The sequence below is a fragment of the Uloborus diversus genome, chromosome 8, assembly GCF_026930045.1.
Source record: "Uloborus diversus isolate 005 chromosome 8, Udiv.v.3.1, whole genome shotgun sequence".
In the NCBI taxonomy this organism is placed as follows: domain Eukaryota; kingdom Metazoa; phylum Arthropoda; class Arachnida; order Araneae; family Uloboridae; genus Uloborus; species Uloborus diversus.
In genome coordinates, this window is record NC_072738.1 from 46,941,241 (window position 1) to 46,960,939 (window position 19,699).

General features: G+C 32.8%; 1 protein-coding gene across 1 annotated transcript in view; it reads left to right on the top strand.

The window, feature by feature from the left end:
- LOC129227580 (heterogeneous nuclear ribonucleoprotein L-like) overlaps nucleotides 1–11,588 on the top strand; it is a 40,541-nt gene extending 28,953 nt beyond the window's left edge. Inside the window, 4 exon segments of the mRNA XM_054862164.1 lie at nucleotides 4,128–4,191; nucleotides 10,875–10,942; nucleotides 10,944–10,971; nucleotides 11,297–11,588. Coding sequence (XP_054718139.1) covers nucleotides 4,128–4,191; nucleotides 10,875–10,942; nucleotides 10,944–10,971; nucleotides 11,297–11,391 — 255 coding nt within the window. The 3' untranslated portion in view covers nucleotides 11,392–11,588.
- Nucleotides 11,589–19,699: the final 8,111 nt, after the last annotated feature.

Below are 19,699 nucleotides of genomic sequence, written 5' to 3' on the forward strand. Positions count from 1 at the left end.
CATCATATTGCATGTTATTTAGTCATTTTTAAAAATACTGAAGTCACTTTTACCAATTATGTTTCACGTTAAAAGGTAATTCAAATACGAAGCAAAATAAAAATTAATACAGTTTTTTTTTTATTTGACTTGTTAGAGGGTTTACACATAACTTGAAAACGATACACATAACGAAAAACACACTGGAAATAACTGACAGAAATCGTTTTTTTTTTAAATTTGAGAACATGGTTTGAAATCTTTAAAAATGTCGTTTTCTTCGTATTTAGATACTGTTGAAGACTTCAGATTTACGTCTTTTCAAAAAAAAAAAGACTTTAAAGTGTGTTTACCGTTTCTCTACGGTTATCATATTTTTTTCCAAACAGTTTCATCGAATAAACTCTTTCAGTGGAAATATTTCACACGCAGAAGCATAAAAGTTTTAAACATCAGTTTTTTAACAGACAAGAATAACAAAAAATTCCATTGTTTTTACAATGAAAACAAATATTTCGGGCTGTGGCGTTTTCCCCTATACAGTTGTACGTTAATATCCCGGAACACAAGCCCCTAAAAATTTCAATGCCGCAGTCTGTGCCACGACACCCCGCGCCATGGTAGTCACCCCGAGTAAAGAATTAATGCGATATTTCTCACTCGCTTTGGTGGTGACCAAATATGGAAGTGAAATGTCTTGTCAGATGCAGATGTTGAATTCGCGCCGTACCTTCCATTTCTGAACAAAACTCGCTAAGTTTGGCGACTTGGCTAAAAATTTCGGCAATTTTTAAGACATCATATTTCGATAACGTGGTCACGAGGGCACATAGTTTCAGTGCCATAAACATGTTTTCCAATGCTCTTTCGAATGCCACCAATTTGAAATTTTTTTGAATTTCCTTGATCGTGATGTTTCTTGGTGAGCTCACCTATATAGGATAAATTTTGGTCATAGTTTTTATTTTTTGCACAAATAGAAATGTTTTTTCTTTTTTTTTTTTAATAAGTGAAGGAGTAATGCCTATCAAAACCTTATTGTTTGTACAACGTAAAAAAAAATCTGATTTGCCTTTATTTTGTGGCAACAATAATTTAATACTATAACACTGGGTCATTCCACGAAAATGTCAACCTGCAGGCCAAAATTTCAAACTCAATCAATATTAATGTGTTGTACATAATTTTAGAGAACATTCTTAATTTTCGAATCTCGTAAAAGGTTTTTCAAGATGGATGCCGTGCATAGAAAATTACTGCTTGAAGATCCTCAACGACAACATGTAAATTTTCACTATAAAGCATTCAAGAAACACGAACTGTAATTTTTTAAGCATACATTCGGTGTAAATATTATTTTCAGTTATAATAATTGAAACTGAAAACTCCAAAATCTAAGCATCAACTTATTTCTTAGATTTTGAGTTTTCAGTTTCTTTTATTTCTTTCATTGCATTTTAATTTTTTTCTCGTTGGGCCTAATTTGAATTCTGTGTTGAATGGCCTGTTACGTTCGTCACAAAACGTCGTGTTTTCCCTTCCACACGTTTTATAGGACTATAAAAAAAACTTTGCTTTATTCTCTTCCCAAGAGCTTCCTAGAATGCATTTAAAATGTTGAATTTTTATTAAATTTACACAATTTACTATCAGTGTGACGAACGTAATCGCTTGAAACAAACACTGCATCTTTTGAACGTTTAATTCAATATTTTATTGGGTTGTGTTTTATGGAAAAATCGGTAGCTCAAAGAAAAAAAAAGAGAAAGTTAAAGCAGTGTATGAATGGCAGGTAAACAAAAAGAAAATGCAAGAAAAAAAAAGCAACAGAGCATTTGCAAATATTACGGCAAAAAAAAAAAAAAAAAACACACACACACACACACAACGATAAAATAAAATTAAAAAAAAAAATCAAGACGGCTGAGGAATAAAAAATGAGGAGTCAGGAGATGAGAATCATTTGTAGAGAAGCTAGTAAGCTAGCTTTGTATAGAGTTGTAAACCAATGCAACTTCCTCTTTCTCAACATGTTACAGAAAATTCAAAAAGCATGCTTTTCCAAGTAGTCCCAGGAAAAAGAGCTTTTATATGTGATCATCTTGCTAATTGATAATAATGGAATTGCTGTGGCAGAAATGAAAGTCGAAAAGTTCCAGGAAGAAGCCTTCTTGTAAAAACAATCCTTACGATGGATGTTGTTTTAGTAAAAAAGATTATATTTCTTGATAGCTTTCTGGGGAAAAAGCAGTTCCACTTTTGTGTGATTTAAAAGGAAAAAAAAGTGTTGTAAAAACCCAAGACAGAAGAAAAACTTATCTTTTCTTTATTACATTCTAAACTGCCATTTCTCCCATAGGTTTTCTCTTGCACCAAGCTCTTGTTCTTTCTATGTCTGACTTAGGCATATTCACAACATGATTGTATATTTTAATGAAGAAAATAGATTATAAACAGTGAGAAAACTAAAAATTACTGCCTTTTAGCTGTTGCCCAAAACAAAAAATAATAGTAATAATAAAGTTAATTTTGATGATAAAAGTTAACAAACTAAATTCAAAGCTAAACAATAGCAATGACTCTTACGCTCTTGAACTTGAAAAAGAAATCCTTGAAAACCTGCATTATTTGAAATGTTAAAGTGACCAAAATAGACAAATATATGTTTACTTAAGCATTGAAATGTTAGTTTTACTAACAAAATTAAATTTAAACGCTATCATTTTTCTTTTTTTCTGGCAACAATTAAAAAACTGCATCACTTCCATCATACAAAAATGTTGGGGATCAGAAAATCAAAGCTCTCGCATAAAAGGTTTCACTTCAAAACAGGAGAAAAAAAATTTTGTACAAAGCCAATAAAAATCATTTAATTTATGTTGAAAAATTGTTGATATAAGTGTTACTTTTAAGTATCAGTGCTTACTTATTAATATTTAGACACGTAACGTTCTGAAAAACTATTAGTCTTCACCGTGACGAATGTAACTTCAGAGTTACGCTCTTCAATGTTACCTTCGTCAGGTTATATTTTGAGGAAATATTTATTTCTGCTACATTATAAGAAAGATGAGTATTATTCTGCATGAAAAGTAAAGTTAAGGAATGAAAGTAACACATTGCACTGTTTTCACAATAATATCTACCTAAACTTTAGAGAAATTAAGAGCTGAATTTTATGTTGCGAACTCAAGGTTGCAAAAATGTTACATTCATCACACTATAGTAATTTAGTTTCAAAAACCAATTTATGTGATTTATACTGTGTTTTATTGCATGAATATTACAGTTTTATTCTTTCACATAATTCCACAAAATTACCAGTAAATGATTGTTAGACTTTTAAAACTCATGTTATGCAGCGAAAGTCTCTGAATGTTATGTTTGTCACTATGGAATGACCCCACTATAGCCGAAGTTCAGTTATGAGGAAATCATGGATTTTGACAAAATGGCAATTTACTTTTTTACAATTATCTGAATTGAGATTAGGCTCCTCAAGGTACTATGCTTCAATACTTAAATTGACCTTTACCAGTATTTAGTAGGGGCTAATGAGGAAGTGATGAGGTAAAAAAAAAAAACTTTCAGTTCACCCAGTCAAAATTTCCCCTTGTGAACTAAGAAATAAGTTTTTTTTTTTAAATGCAATATGCTGTAGTGGTTGCCAAATCATTCTAATTAGTGTTATGTGCCCTCTTATAGCATTTAGAGGAACATTGATGTGTCAGTGAGGGAGTGACTGAAGAAGGTGGACAACATTCAATAGTACAAATCTTAGAAGTTAATATTTTTAATAATAAGTTATTATAAGAATGTTATCATGGTGGGTCACATTTATTAAATATGACACATGTATTCCACATTTACCCTATTCTGCGGGTAATCTGTAGTTTATTATAGGTGTGAAAATAAAAAAGACTGATAAAGTTTAGGATGTCCCTTAATTTTTTTACTTGTTTATGTATGTAGTTTAAAATCTGGTAGGTTCTTTTAGAACATATGCAAAATTTTATGAATTTTGATTCATGCATTGAAAAAGCCCAGATTTAAAATTTAATGATTATTAAAATATAAAGATCTACTTGTACATTTGTACTAACTTTATTCACATGCATTTTTAGACATTTAAATCTTTTTTACTCTAGGTCTTTGAAGAGAAAGAGGCTAAACCTCCAGCAACTGTCAAGCTCTTCCAGTCAAAAAATAAGTGTAAGTATTTGCTTCTAATCATGTAGTTTGTGTGAACTTGTAGTTTTGAATAGTAATTTGTCTTTATAGTAACAGGATCAGAGGCACTATGGGTAATTTACTATATTGTTAATCTTAGTTGTGTGAAGTTTCTGCTATTCTAAAACCATGTCTCATGTTCAATCATCGCTACATTTTCCTCTTTTATGAAAAGAAATTACCCACAAATATGCTTTTTATTTCTACTTATTTGTTTCCTCTTCAAGTTTTAAAGACCAATGTTTTTATAAATTTTTAAAGCTTATAAGTTTTAGGCCTTATAAAGTACTTATTCATGTTATAGAAATTAAGAAATAAAACGTTCATTTGTTGGTCTTTAACACATTGACTGCCAAACTATGAAAAAGTTGTAGCGTAATGAGCTTGGCCAAGACCAGTATAATTGTGAGCCAGCTTTAATTATAATAGTACCTTCCCTGAAGCCAAGAATCGCTGTACTGCATATGCACTTGGGATCAGTGAAAATAACAAATCCAGCAATATGAGCGAGCTTTTGATCTATTTAATCACTAGCTATAAGTTGTCTTGCACTTTGGCAATCAACCTGTTAATATTGTGATATCCATATTGACATTCAAGATAAATATTAGCCTTGCTTTTGACCAGACTTTCTATCTCCAGAATGACTAGTGAGTTTTAAAGCAGGGTTCGTACTTCCTTAAAAAAAAACCCTTAAGAAACTCTTAATTTCATCAAGCTAAATTAAGGTCCCTAATAAACCCTTAAAAAGTCCTTAATTTTCTGAAAATTTCCTTATTTTTTAAAAACTATCAAGTTTGATCCCTTTTTCTTTTTTGCCCCTTCAAATCTTTATCCCCCGCGATATTATGTCCGAAGATACTGGAATTATGTGTGTTTTTTTTTTGTTATGCTTTTATCTCCCTACCTCTACATTTTTAAAAAATTATATAATACTCATCAAAAATACCTGCAAGAGCCTTAAGATGGACAAATTTCAAGATAATTTGTATAACACCAGCTCAAAAGTAACTTTGTAACCCATTAAAAATTTAACCAAATGTACACACAATATTTTGACTCAGAACTATTTAATACATTTAATACTATGGCAAAGGTGCACTTAAGTAATAGGGGCTCAAGATTATCCCCCCCCCCCCCGCCCGTTCTCACTTTGAAACTTTTAGGTATTTTTTGATGACCTCACAATCACCCCTGTACTTCATATCTGTATATTTTTTTTTCATTATTTCAATAATATTTTTATTTCCTAATTTTTTTTAGAAAAAATGCAAAAGACTGTTGAAAAAATGTGGTCTAACTCCCAGTATCTGTATTTAAACTTCGCGTGGTTACTGTTTTTATGTATTTAAAAAAGCTTTCAAAACATTTATGGTGACTCTCTAATTGTTTAGATTAGGCTTTATGGCCTGAAATTTTTTGGAATTTCATTATTAAATGAACCAACTTCTTTTTTTTTTTTTTCTTTTATCATGAAATAATAGTATTATGAAGTTTTAAAAACCAAATTATGAGGAGAAAGGATAATCAATTATATACATTTTTATTTTCAAATGTTTTTTATAAATATTTCCTCTCCCCCCCCCCAAAAAAAAAAATATTGATATAATTGAGTGAGACAGCCAAGATTGAAATCTGGCTCCATCAACAGGGGTCGAAGTGGTCCTATATATCCTATATTTCCTATATTTTCAAAAAAAGTGTAAAAATCGTCCTATATTTCCTATATTTGTGGAAAATGTCCTATATTTCCTATATTCCTGTTTTTTATCCAATTTATTTCTTTAAAACAACAGTAAACAAACTATCTGACTTCGGATTTTTCGTCGAAAGTACGTGTGCAAACGAATTTGCAAATTAAAAAACACAACTCACTAAATCCTGCAACAGGCATCTACTCTCATTGGCCACAGCAATATGACGTCACTGTAGTGGGTGGAGTTTCGAGAACGAATTCTGAAGTTGGTTTTAGAATTTTGCGTTTGGCAACAGCAGTTTGTTTTGTTTTCCAGCGTGGTTTTTTTTGGTTTTGTTTTCTTTTGGTTTTGTTTTCGTGGGTTTTTTTTTTTGGTTTTTGTTTTCGGCGGGTATATTTTGTGTTCAGTGCATTTTCTGATCAGAATGTTATAATAGTCTTTTTGCAACTTTTCTTTTTGTGGAATTTTATCGAACAAAATATCTGTATGTTTGTGCTACAAAGCATTGGTTATTTCCTGTTAGTTCTCAACACAAAGACGGTTTTTATTTATTTATATAAGCTATGTTTGTGACACTTCTATCCCCGCAAAAATTGTGAGTTGCTGTGTTAATTATCAATAAATTTCACTTTGTTCTTTCTTTTTTTTTTTGTCTACAAAGTACACTTTTTTCAAAAATTATTCTTTCAACTACAGGAAAGTCATTTCAGGTGTAAGTTATAATTTTGTTTGAAGATTTTTTTAAAAACAAAATCATTGATAAGAATAAATGAATAATATGCATGTATTATTTCTTTTTTTCACAGCGAAACTATTCATATAATGTGTCCTATATTTGTCCTATATTTTTTGTGGAAAATGTCCTATATGTGACAAGTCGATCACTTCTACCCCTGCATCAACCCCTTTATTAGAGGACTCAGGAGTTAGATATTGCTTCCTCTCTTTCAAAATTTATATAGAAATAAACAAACTTGTGAGAAATAGTACAATATAGCAAATTTGTTCAAAATGGGATTTTAGTAACTATAACAGATTAAAAGCAATAATAACAAAACATTAGTTTAAATATCTTGAAGAAAAGAGATTATAGTTATCTCCCTTCAATTTGCCTTTCACTCAATCATGTATGCTAAAAAATAATGCTTTAATATAAGACTAATTTTCTGCAGTTATCCTTTTTTTTTTTTTTTTTGTGACTGAAATTTGAGAAATAAATACTATGTTTTAATACATTTAACCAGTGCTCGATTTCTAAAAATTGAGGTACCGGAACTCTGTTAAGGGCGGACACACCGGGGGGTCTGAGGGGTATCCATACCCCCCCCCAGCTAAAGGGGGGTCCGGGGGCTCTCGGAAAATTTTCAAAATTTCAGTTTAAAATTACGCATTTTTAGGCTGTTTTTACTTCTCAATCAACAATAGTTTAGTGTTCAAAAAGTAAGGCTTGAAACAAATATTTTGACTAATCAAGTAAGAAGAAATTTCAGTCAGCAACATCAACACTTTAACACAGTCAATCAACAAGTCAAACTGCCAACCACGTAAGAAATGGAGTATTCGGTTAAAAAGAAAGAAATATTTTATTGAACTCAAACTTTTTAATAAACATAATGAAAAGCAGTAAAACAATACAACATAACTGTTTCAAAAATTGTTCTTAAAATATACTCCAAAACTTCATCATGTTTTCTTCGTATTTGCCTTCTCTTGATCTTTCCTTACTCTTGACAGCTAGCGCCGAGTGGTGTCCAGAAACCAGCCAAGAGTTAACATACTTCTCTGGATCAAACAGTCTAAGAGGAGGTCCATTAATTTTCAAAAACATCAGGCCAGAAACCGTTCTTATGTTGAGTGAAGATCGCAGCGGTGTAATTATTAAGTTCATCTGAGAGAATCCTCTTTCACATTCACTTGATGAAATGGCAACCGAGTCAACTGATTGTTTTACAGGATTGAGGCTTTCTGGTAACTCTCTGGAGTAGATATATTCGCGTAAACCTGTAATTAACTGTCTTTCGTTAAGTTTGAACCTGGAAGCAAGTTTCCTCATTTCATTTTCCCCAAAAGTTATTGGGAGTTTCGTCGGCCAGGTTTTGGTATCCATAACTTCAAGAGTTGTAGCTAACTCAACATCTTTGTCATCAAGTAGTCTCGTTTCAATAGAAGTTTTAAGGGCCTCGTAAAATATTTTGGGGTTCAACGGCTGATTGTCTGATCTCCCTTCTTTTGTGTGGAGAGGAACTCCGAAAAAAGACAAGTTGTTTACTGCTTCTTGAGCCATTGTTGAGTAGGACCCTGGAACTGTTTTTCTTTCTTCAAATAAACCAACTGTGATTAGCAATTTTCTGTTCGCATAGTTCAAATCTGCATTACGATGTTGTAAAGCTTCACTTAGTTCTGAAAGTTCTTGCAAAGCATCTGCCATCAATCCCAGGTCTAGAATGAAATTAGTTTCTGTGATTTTGTTAAGAAGTCCGGAAAAAGTACTTTTATCTTTGCTGTCTCTAGATGGGTCATTTGAAGCTTCTTTAAAGTGTTCGACTAATGCTTCATATGACGTCCAAACAGCTGACACAGATCTAAAACTAGATGCCACCCAACGGGTGCTCAAGACTCTTCCAATTTTTAACATTTCTGTATCCAAAAGAGTTGCACAGCTTCGAAGTTCTCTGCTGTTCTTTGGTGAAGCATGATAGACAACATAGAGTTTGTCAATAAAAGATTTAAACCTATTAACTTCTGAAACAGATTTAATAACGTCTGACACTGACAGCTCAAGTCTATGGTTTGCACAGTGCCAAACAATAACAGAAGGAAATTTCTCACGAAATAATGTTGCAACGCCTTTGTGCTTACCGATCATAGTAGCAGCACCATCACAAGTTAAGCTTGTTAAATTATTACTTAAAAATACGTCAGATAGTCCATTAGACCGAGGACAGTTCATCAAAGAGTCAAAAACAGCTCTAGCAGTAACGCCATCTAGTTCTATTAGATCCAAAAAGACGTTAGTGGAGCCACTCATACCGGTTTTAGGCAAAGAACACCGAACGTATACTATTAAACTTGACTTATTACTTAAGGACGTGGATTCATCAATTATCAAACCAAGTTTTGTATCATTCTTAATGATTTCATCTACAAAGGTTTTCTTCATTTCCTTACTGATATGCAAAGCAATTTTAGCACAGGCTTTGTCTGAGTGTAAAATGCGACCCATGTTAATCCCATTTAATTCTTGCAAATCAACTTCCGTTTCAAAATTGTTAAAAGACTGATTTTCTTTAACAACCTTGTACGCCGTTCGGAAAAATTTTCCCCGTTATTTCTTTTTCATGAGAGTTCTGTCTCAAAATAGTTTTCTCCAGTTTTCCGTCTTTACTTTCGATTAGGATTTCAGCAGCTGCCTTATGACCAGCACTCTCTTTGTGGTCAAAAATCTTTTTCCTTAAAGACGTTTGCTTTTTCTGTTTAGTGTCACCATAACTGTCTATTTCAACATTTGCCCATTCTTTTGAAATTTTCATACCTGTTTTTTTCTTAACAGATAAGATCCCTACTTCTTTACAAGTACTGCATCCTAACTTTCCATTTTTAATTAACAACCAGTCATATTTTTCGCAAAAATCAGTTTTTTGAAAATTAGTCCAACAATCTGGCAAGGCATTGTCGTTACACTCAACCTTTTGTCCTTGTTCTTTAGAGTGATGTTCGTCAGAATCTGAACTGGTTACCTTTTCAGTGCTAGTTGACAGTTGTAAGGTCGTTGAAGATGGTTGCGTGAGGTTGTCTTCACAATCAATGGTTCGCTTAAGTCTCTTAGTATCACCCGAGGGTAAAAAAAAAATCGGTTAACTTTTTGTTCATCTTATTTCACAACAATCACACTCGCATACATTGATAAACTTCAACACAACTAACCTAAGTAACGTAACAGAGATAAATAAAAGACGACCGTGTGTGCAAGTGGGTAGCGCGTAGTAGAGTACAGTACAGGACAACACGGACTCCTGACTACGGGACTACGACTGAGCAACTGAGCATCTAGTGATGAACGAAATGGGGAATAGATGCCAGACGGACGAGTCTATCTCTAACCTGGAGGGGAGGAAGCTATACTGCACGTGCGCCGCGGCGGATGAGTCTACTCACTGACAAAGAATTTTAACTGTTTTCAAATAATTTAGTTTTTTTACAGAGAGAGGTTCCGGAACGCCGTTCCGCCTGAAATCGAGCACTGCATTTAACAATATATGTGCCATGTACTGTATTAATTACTACCCAATCATTTCAAGCATAATATATAGGAAAAAACTTGTTATAGTTAATTCGCCATTTTTTGTTGAATCTTGGAATGTCATGGACTCTAAGGGCTATTTTGATCTAATCCCTATTCTGCTTGATTTTAAGATTTTTTTTGAGGGGGGGGGGGGATTTCCTCCTTTTTGCTCTTTGGTCACTCTCATCCCTGTGATGTATGAAATTTTAACATTTTATTCACTTTTAATGGGACATCCCAGTCAATTGTGCCTCTCCCTGCTTTTTGGAAACGATGCATTTCTGCATGTGTATATATAATATGTATTATGTACTTGTCTCCCCTCCCCCCATGGAAAACTTAAATGGTATACATAAAGTTATCTAATCATTTCCCCTATGTGTCCTTAAGATTTTTTGAGAGCCCTTAAAAAGTCCTTAATTTTTACTTTTAAAAATGAGTATGAACCCTGTAAAGGAATGTATATCTTGACTCAAACAAAAAAATATTTGTTAATTAAAATTAATCCTTAAATTTGAAATTTGTTAACTTGTTATGAATTTCTTTCTGGATTTGCTAAAGAAATTTACTGGATTTAAATTAGTATATGGAAAAAGATTTTTTTTTCTGCTAATAAATATTGTACTAAACCTAAGTTCTTGATAATTTGAAATTAAAACATAATTTCTAATTTGAATTTATTTTAGCTGAAAGAAGTTCATCTGGATTGTTGGAATTTGACTCGAATGGGGACGCTCTTGAGGCCTTGGCTCTTTGCAAACCATATCCCGATTCCCAATCCTGGTAAGATAATATTGAAATTGACTTGCTTTTGTGAATGTAATTAAGAGTTAACTGATTTTCAAGGCATGGGGGGGGGGGGGGGGGGGGGTTGATTACTGTTCAGTTATTTAATATGATTCAAGTTAATTTTTTAAATGTTTAAGATTTTTTGTGGCGACTCAGTCAGAAAAATGTTTATGTAGTACCTCTTTATTTTTAATATGGAATCCAAAATGAGTTTCTTCAAAAACCGATATCTGTAGATATTGCCCTTTATCTTCCCAGAATCTTATTATGTTTAGGAAGAAACATTTCTTAAATGAACTAATGAATTTTCTTGTTCTAGGTGCAAAATTCCCTTATATTTTGAAATTATGTTTCTCTTCAACTGGCGGAAGAATGCAGGAAGGTGGACCACGAGGTGGTGGAGGAAGATTTTAAAATGGACATTTCAATGATTTGAATTAGTGAATTTTATTCCACTGACATTCAGCACATGTGTAGCTTTCATGCTTTTTGTAGTAATAACATGTCATGAAGAAATGAAAAAAAAATTCTCTTTTCATTTGTCATTGCAATGTGTGAGTCATATGATTTAATTGCAAGATTATCAGTAATAAACAAACTTTTTTCTTTGACAGCTTGTTATTGTTCTTAATTTGGTTTTCAACATCTTTCATTAGCTTTTAACTTATTCAGGCGTTAGAAAAAAATGCATTAAGAGAATAATTATATCTTGGATTAATCTCATCCTTAATTATCTTAGACCTTAAACATCCTTGAAAAATCCAATTTTTTCTGATATGTGTGAAAGGCCTATTAATATAGGGGAATGTGGGGCAAAGTGAAATGGCTAAGATAACTGAGCTTTTTTGAAATGAACCAATTGGATTTTTTTTTTTGAAAATTACAGTACAAAAAGGAAGAAAATTATTTTATAATGAAACTGGCCAGAAACATTTTTTATTTTTGGCAGTTATTTTGAGCATTAAAAAAAAAGTGGAAAATTTTTAACTTTTTTGGGGGGTGGGGGAGGAGGGGGCAAGTGAAATATGAAATATTTTTGTAATAAAATAATTACTTAATACTAGCAGAGCAAACAGACGTGCTGAAAAGTAAAATATGAAATAACGACGTCATAGAGAACTATACTGCAGACACGAGTTTTAGCATTAGAAGAAACTCCTTTTTCAATGCAAAAGAAATGAGCTTATGAACGAAAAGATATTTGACATATATATTTTGAATGGCGGAGCAGATCTGGGATTTCAAGGTCCCTTTATCTTGTCTCATATTAATTAATTTATGTTAAAATAAATTTAAAAGTAGGAAAACCTAAAAATTTAATCATCAAGATTGCAAGTTAGGCTTGTGCTATCTAAGTAAATTTCTAGAATTTTTTTTGTTGTACATTTTGAAATTTAGATGAATTTAATGTTTAAAAATAAGTGAAAACAAATTGAGAGATGTAACTCAGTATAATCCGAAATTTCAAGTTCTCTGTTAGGAAGAAACACTGTGAAAACAATTCAGAAATGTTCCAAATTTCTGCCAGTAACATATCTTGTAAAAAACCAGAAACGTTTTCTGCCAAATGTCACTAACCTTTCTGGGTCCATGGTTAAACATTTGTTGTAAACAAAGGTCTGGATGCACGCTCCTAAACACTGGTAAACAATGGGGTCGTTTCCGAAATTCTAAAAACTTTTCTAAAAGAGTGCTTAAAAACATAGAATATGACCATTTTTTAAATAATTTGGCTAAGTTTAATATTAAAAAAATATATATTTAAATCAGTGCGCTTTCATTGTTTATGCTTCTGCTGATGACATCACAAATGATGAGATGCAGTTCACAAAGCACAATATTTAATTTGCTCATTTACTCGCATGTACTGGCAACAATATGGTTGATAACAAACAGAGCGCAATATCTAATTCAGGGGCCGTGGTAGCCTGATCGGTAGGGCATTGGACTCGGGGCCGGAGGGGCTCGGGTTCGATCCCCGCTGGTCGAAGACCCACCGTCGTCATTAAAGGGGGACTGGGCGACGTTTAATATGCTCGTGGTCTCAATGTCCTCCAAGTGAAACGATACCTCTGGGGGTGCTAGCACCAGGTAGCTATTAGCTCTTGGACTAGTTCTAAATTCTCATTAACTGTTCGATCCGGTGATGGTGCTGCCATCTATCGGTATATAAAATAATGGAGGCAAGGCACTTAGTATGCAGTCCTCGACATAAAATACAGTTGTAGTCAGTTGTGACTCTTGAATAGAATAGAATATCTAATTCGCTTCTGGATTATCGGAACGTGGTAGACGCTGAAGTACATCATTTGTAACGTCATAAGGACCGTGCCTTACTTTTAAAATTGGACGTTTTAAAAAATTAAGCGTTGTGGAAAATGAGTTTTTTTCTCACTCCATGTTATATTTTTTGCTTATTCTATCGATTTCAATGACTAAAAGTAGTACTTTTCATTGAAGAAATCGACCCCATTTCATAGGGTTTTCTTTTTTAGTTTTTAGAATTACGTTTGCATGGCTGGATGTGGACTAGGAGATTACGTACAATGGAGTAATAAATAGAAAATCGCAATTTTCGGACTTAGCCAGTCTGGCTCTGATAGTTATTTTAAGACTTTTTTTGTCCTCTGCAATCAAATTTTTCTGTAACTAGGTCGTGAAGTAAATCGACTGTGACACCAGCATTTTGTCTGAAAACTCGGATTTCTGTTAAGTCTACATGTAGCAAAAGTTATATAAGGTTAAGGTATTCTTAAAAAAAAAAAAAAAAAAAAAGCAGATAAATATTTTAAAGAATTGAAGTTGAATTTCATATTTTGGAAATTCTTCAAATTTGTTTGATTAAATGTCCATGCTTTCGTTTTATATTGAAAACTATTTTGTTCTTTATACTTATTGCTATTATACTTTTATGGGTATAGGAAAAGTAGCTTATTTTTAATCATGTCAAAGCGGTGTGTTTCAAGTTCTTTCAGTTAAAAAAGAGGCAACGAATCAAATTTGCAATTGTTTCTCACTATTACTAACCCAGACAACGCCGGGTATTTTTGCTAGTGTTTAATAGTGCAGTTGGACTGGTTTCAGGCTAAGATTCCACAAGTACGCCAGGAACTATACATTTAATCAAAATAAAAAATGCACATTTGATCAAAAATTAAATGCTTATTCTCAACGTACTTATAGTTACATTCCTTTGCTACCGTAATTTTACTTATGTGAATATAAATTTAAAAAACAAAAAATACTGTATTTAAAATATGCTAATTATGCAAAAATACTGCAAATGGCACTTACACTCACTTCAAGAAGCATAAGCGCCATCTAGTGGTCTAGTGTGGTCATGCTCTTACTTTTCTGCTATGACTCAAGAAAACAAAGCAACAAGTAAATAATCTACGTATGTATATATCACTTTATAAGTACTCTATACATAATAAAGCAAGGTACACACATACATTATATATGAAAATAATTTTTGGACTTGGGTGGTGAGAAGGCAATATCTGGTAGTCTGGTCCTGGAAATGGAAAAAAAGGCAATTCTTTGCTGTGACTTCGTAGGAATATTGCTTGCAAGTTGTAGTGGTGCTAATTGTATTCTTTGCTGTATCTGGTTATTGCTGACAAATATATTACAGTCTGAAAGATAAGGAAAAAAGCACTGTTTGTAAAAACGGATGTGTAACAAAGAATAGCCAGTAATTGACCACTCGAATACTAAAATGTAAAAATCAAGAATAAATAAGTAGATATATTTAATCTGAGTGCTAGAACTAATTTCTTGCATCCCATAAAATGCTTGGTTGCACGGCTTTCCAAACTTTATAGCTAGCGAACCCCTCTTGTAGACCAACATTCTGTGCGGACCCCTGAAAAAAAAAAGTTCTTGGGGGCTGTCCATAAATGTCAGATTTTTTCAACATGCCTGGCCCATATTTGTCACAAAGTGCCACACCCCCTCCTTACCCCCTTTCTTCTTGTTGCACGTTGTTTTTCAAAAGCGTATGATTATTTAAAAAAAAGTGAAATGTCCCTCTTGTTACCCTTTTCCTTCCCTTATCGCAAACTAAAGCAATTTAACAAGCCCCCTCCCCCTTAAAGCATGACATCATTTGTAGAATACTTCATTCACACATTCTGAAGAATAGAAATGAAATTGATCACATAGAAATAAATTAGTAACAAAACGATGAAAATTCATATTTGAATATCTAATTGACGGGAAGAGTGAGATTGTTTAGCTGGCACAATTTTACTACAAAAATATTAGGTTTAATTTTTGACTGCTGGAGTCAAATCTTAGGTTTAGAACTTAACAGCTTCGGTATTTGGTTTTGCGCAGTAACTTTCTGATGCTTTCTCAGCACATTTTGAACTTGGACATGTGTCCAATCTTTTAAAACACTTTGAAGTACAATTTTTAGAACTGCTTTCAAAACATTTCTGAAAAACACTTTTCAGAACACTTATTTGGCTCAGGGCACGTTTTTACGTTTTGGTAACGCATTTGAAAACATTTTTTGAACTCTGACACATGTCGACATGTCTCTTCTTTAATACATTGCAACACTTTTTTGGTACACTTTTTACAGCACTTACGAACCACCCCTTTGATTATACCAGTAGCTTTTGCTGTTAATCTTACCACAATATCGTGGGGTAGCTGTCAGTTGCAGTCGGTAATGGACTGCCTTCGACCCAAGGAGGATAGAAGAAAGGGGAGATGCTCAACGCAACAAAACCTGAAGCTAAAACCGTAACCGGTTTTAACTGGCGCGGGAAAAGTCTACCCAAAACATTCGGCATTGAAGGGCTTTATATCAGTGCTATTTAACCTAGAATGCTGTGTTTAATAGTGAATATTTTCTGTTGATTTAACTAAAATGCCCGCTTGTGTTGCGTACGGGTGTACAAACAGACCGGGAAACAAGATATATCTTTCGTGCCATTATAAAAGAATATTTAAATGTAAGGTTTAGGTATTGGGGGGAAAAAAATTGAAAAAAAAAAAGCAATTCACTTAGACAATTATATTCAAAATTACTGCACTTTAAACAGCAATAGTGGGTAACACGAAGGGTTAGATATTTTGCAGGCAAGAAGTCATTTATGCCAGGACAGTGGAAAAAATGGCAAAAACAGAATTAGAGAAAGTTGAATTGAGTTCTGTTAACAAAAGATATAGGAATGAATTTTTTTAGCTATCAATTTTATTATCTTAATATATAAAAATCTTCTGTGCGGACGTTTGTCACCATAAGGCTTTTAAACGGCTGGACCGATTTTGATCAAATTTTTTGTGTGTAATTAAGTTGTGGCAAGCATGGTTTCGAAGCGCGATGGATCGAATCGGAAACGTTTTTGTTAATTAATTAATTAATTTAAACATTGGATGGTTATATCTCCCAAATGATTAATATTTATTTTAACCTATTGTTGAGCGAGAATTGAAATAAATATTTAACCCGTTGCCAAAGGACAATAAGAAAGCCAGCTATGCTTTTTGTAATAGAATTTCCTACAAGGAAATGTCAATTGAGAATAGGTAATACGTAGAGAGAGAGAGAGAGTGAAACCTTAATTTCTTAAAAGCAACGATTTTAGGTCTTGTTATATAATATTTAAAAGTTAAGTACCAGAAGAAATCGGGTTCCTTTCACTAACCAAATGATCAGAAAGTACCGTACCTAGCAAAATTTGTTTCTCAGCTCAAATCCATCTGAGTTTTTGCACAATGTCAAGAATACTTTAAGGATTATCAAACTAATCAGTACGTTATTGAAGGAAAAAACGGTGGAATTTAAAGACGAAGCAAACTTCATTTTCCTCCAGATAAATTACAACAAGGTAGTTCTGTACCCAAAAGATCAGTGCAGTGGAAGATCTTTATCTTTGGTGGAAAGAACAAATTAGGCAATATATAAAGTTTTAAAAGTTTTCGTTCAAAAGATCGAACCGCTCATCGGTCGGAGTTTGCTTCGCTCACCGATCGGGTGGCTTGGCGAATTTAGCCGTAAACAATAGAGTTGCAGGATTATTTGTTTGCATTTTAAAGCTACTGTTAATGTAATTTATTGTATTTTTTGTTTATTTGGCGAAATGTTTTAAATTGCAAAGAATTGTTGTTGGTTTTTTAAAGAGTGTCTAGTCATTTTATTTGAAGAATGCGTTTATTTTACGTCAGAAGGGGGAAGGGAAATGAGTGACTTTCGCTTATTCAGAAAACTGATTTTGCCTTTATCATTTTTTTAAATGATATCCTTTCGATTGTTTTATTCTTTTTGATATGGGTTATGTTGCAGCGGGATTTGCCGTTTATTTTAAACTAGCCGCCTGCGGCGACCAGCTGGTCCGCTTTTTTACGCCATTCGCCTTTTTGCGCCAGAGTTGCCGCCTTCGGCGGCTGCTTAGACAATTTAGCGACGGTATTAATCAACGTTTTTCTCTTTTTTCTCAATATTATCATTCGCCTTTTTACACCGATGTTGCCGCCTTCGGCGGCTGCTTAAACAAATTTCGTGGCGGTATCATTCAATCTATATCTATGTATATCATTAGTAGTTTGAATAAAATATTTTCTAGATCTATCTCCAGTTCCGTCGTTTGGAATATTTTTAAAGGAGGGGGTACGGCGTACTCTTCATGCAAATTTTGTCGAAAAATAACAAAAAGCACTTCCACTTTTATGTGAAAGCATTGTTTTTTCAAAGTCATGGTGTGTGTGGGGAGGGGGGCACTGACACCCCTTTGAAATTCCTTAAATGACGGACATGCCTCTTTCTTGCTGTCCATCTGCTATATCGAACTCTATATTTGTCTATCTATCAATCTATACGATCTGCGCATTTCTACCTCCTGACAGTACAATCTTTTTTTATTTATATAAGTATTAATTCGAAAACAAAAACATTTTTTGTCCACTCAACTTCTATCTATCTCTGTATCTACCTAACCTAACCGCCAATTCGTAACAGAAACGAAGATCATGCAAAAAATCGCGGACTTTACTTATTTAATCAAAATAGCCCTCAAAAATAAAAGCTCTTTGTTCCCCGTAGTGTTCAAAAAGTAGCGCTTGCAAAAAAAAAAAAAAAAGAAAGGTGAAGAGAAGGCAAACGATTTCAGTTGGATCACGTGATGAGGTAAACTCGGAACTCAGCCGGCAAGCGAACAGTGCGCGTTGTGTTCTGCCATTAAAAAAATTGTAAAAAAAAAACTATTGCGTATTTTTCAAAACTTTTTTCTTCTGAAGAGGGCGAAATGTTTTTACTATTACCAACTAAAATTTTAGAATTGAGGGTTCAATACTTGTCGCAGGATGGGTTTCGAAAAAAACTAAACCCAGAAAAAAATGTAAAATAAAGGTTTTTTCAAAAATCAATAAAAAATACAAAAATTGCTCTATCTTCAAAATTTTTTCAATCATCATATTTAAAACTAAATTTCCTACATTATAGTACAAAAAATATTTGTGTGGTGCAATTGGTTCGGGGTCTGTGAGGTAAAAAGTACTAAAAAGTGCAAAAAAAACGCATAAAACATTAAATAACTTTTTTTCTAATAAAAATATCAAAAATCGAAGCCCGAGGTGCACTTTTTCAGCAAAAACTGCACCTGTATACCAAATTTCATCTTTCTAGGCCTTACCGTTTTCCTGGGATGCGCGCCACAAACACACACACACACACACACACAAACATCTTATTTTATTATATGTATAGATAGATGGAAAGTTAGTTTTTTATGCTTAATATTTGAGTACAATTTTTATCCTTTGAGTATGGTAGAAGGAACAAATCATACAATCTATGAAGATCTTTCAAGTACGCGAGAAAAAATAGTTAATAAAACAACTGCTCAGTAGGCATTAGATAAATCAAGTTGTAATAAATATACGCATTTTGACACCAAACAGCTTAAAACATTTTCTTTTTACTAATTTTTTTCAACAGAAAGGTTCAAACACTTGATAGTATATTGAAATTTTTCAACTTTTCAATTTACAAAGTTTGAACAGAACAACGTCTGTCGGGTCCTCTAGTTTATTATATTTATTTATAATTTGCAAAATTTGCGTTTAGTAACAAAAGCAATCCTTTTAAACCTCCATCACAACATGTTGCAATATAATGCAGTAAAATTTTTCTATGAGCCTAATTCTTTTAAACATAAAATTTCAGATAAGTAATGTTTTTTTTTTAAAAATAGGTTTGGCACATTTCTGCCAAAGTAAAATTCTAAAAGTGTCCTGGCAAAACTATTTTTTGCCCATATTTGCCAAAGTGACAAAACTAGATTTTCTTCATTTATGGGGATTGCATATAAACGTGTTTAATATCATAGTAATTTTAACTGCATTCTAATAATTTTCATGTTTTTGTGCCTAAAATATTAAATTGCATCAGTGGAACAGTAATCCATTGCTTTAGTGAAATGCTTTTCTTTTTTATTTTATGAATGTAGAAAGAAAGTGGAGAGTAAAAAGCAATAAAAATTAACTCACTGACTTTGGTATAAAATATTAAACTGTCCTAACTATTAAATAAGAAATTCTCATCTTTTAATTTTTAGCAGGGAAGTAGTGCAAATTTTGCAATGCCAACAGAGTAATAAAAATTACAAGAGGTCAACTATGATTATATAGAGTGAAATATAAATGTGATAAAAATGTATAATTCATACGAAATGAAATTTTATTATTGACAATTACTCCTAAAAATAGT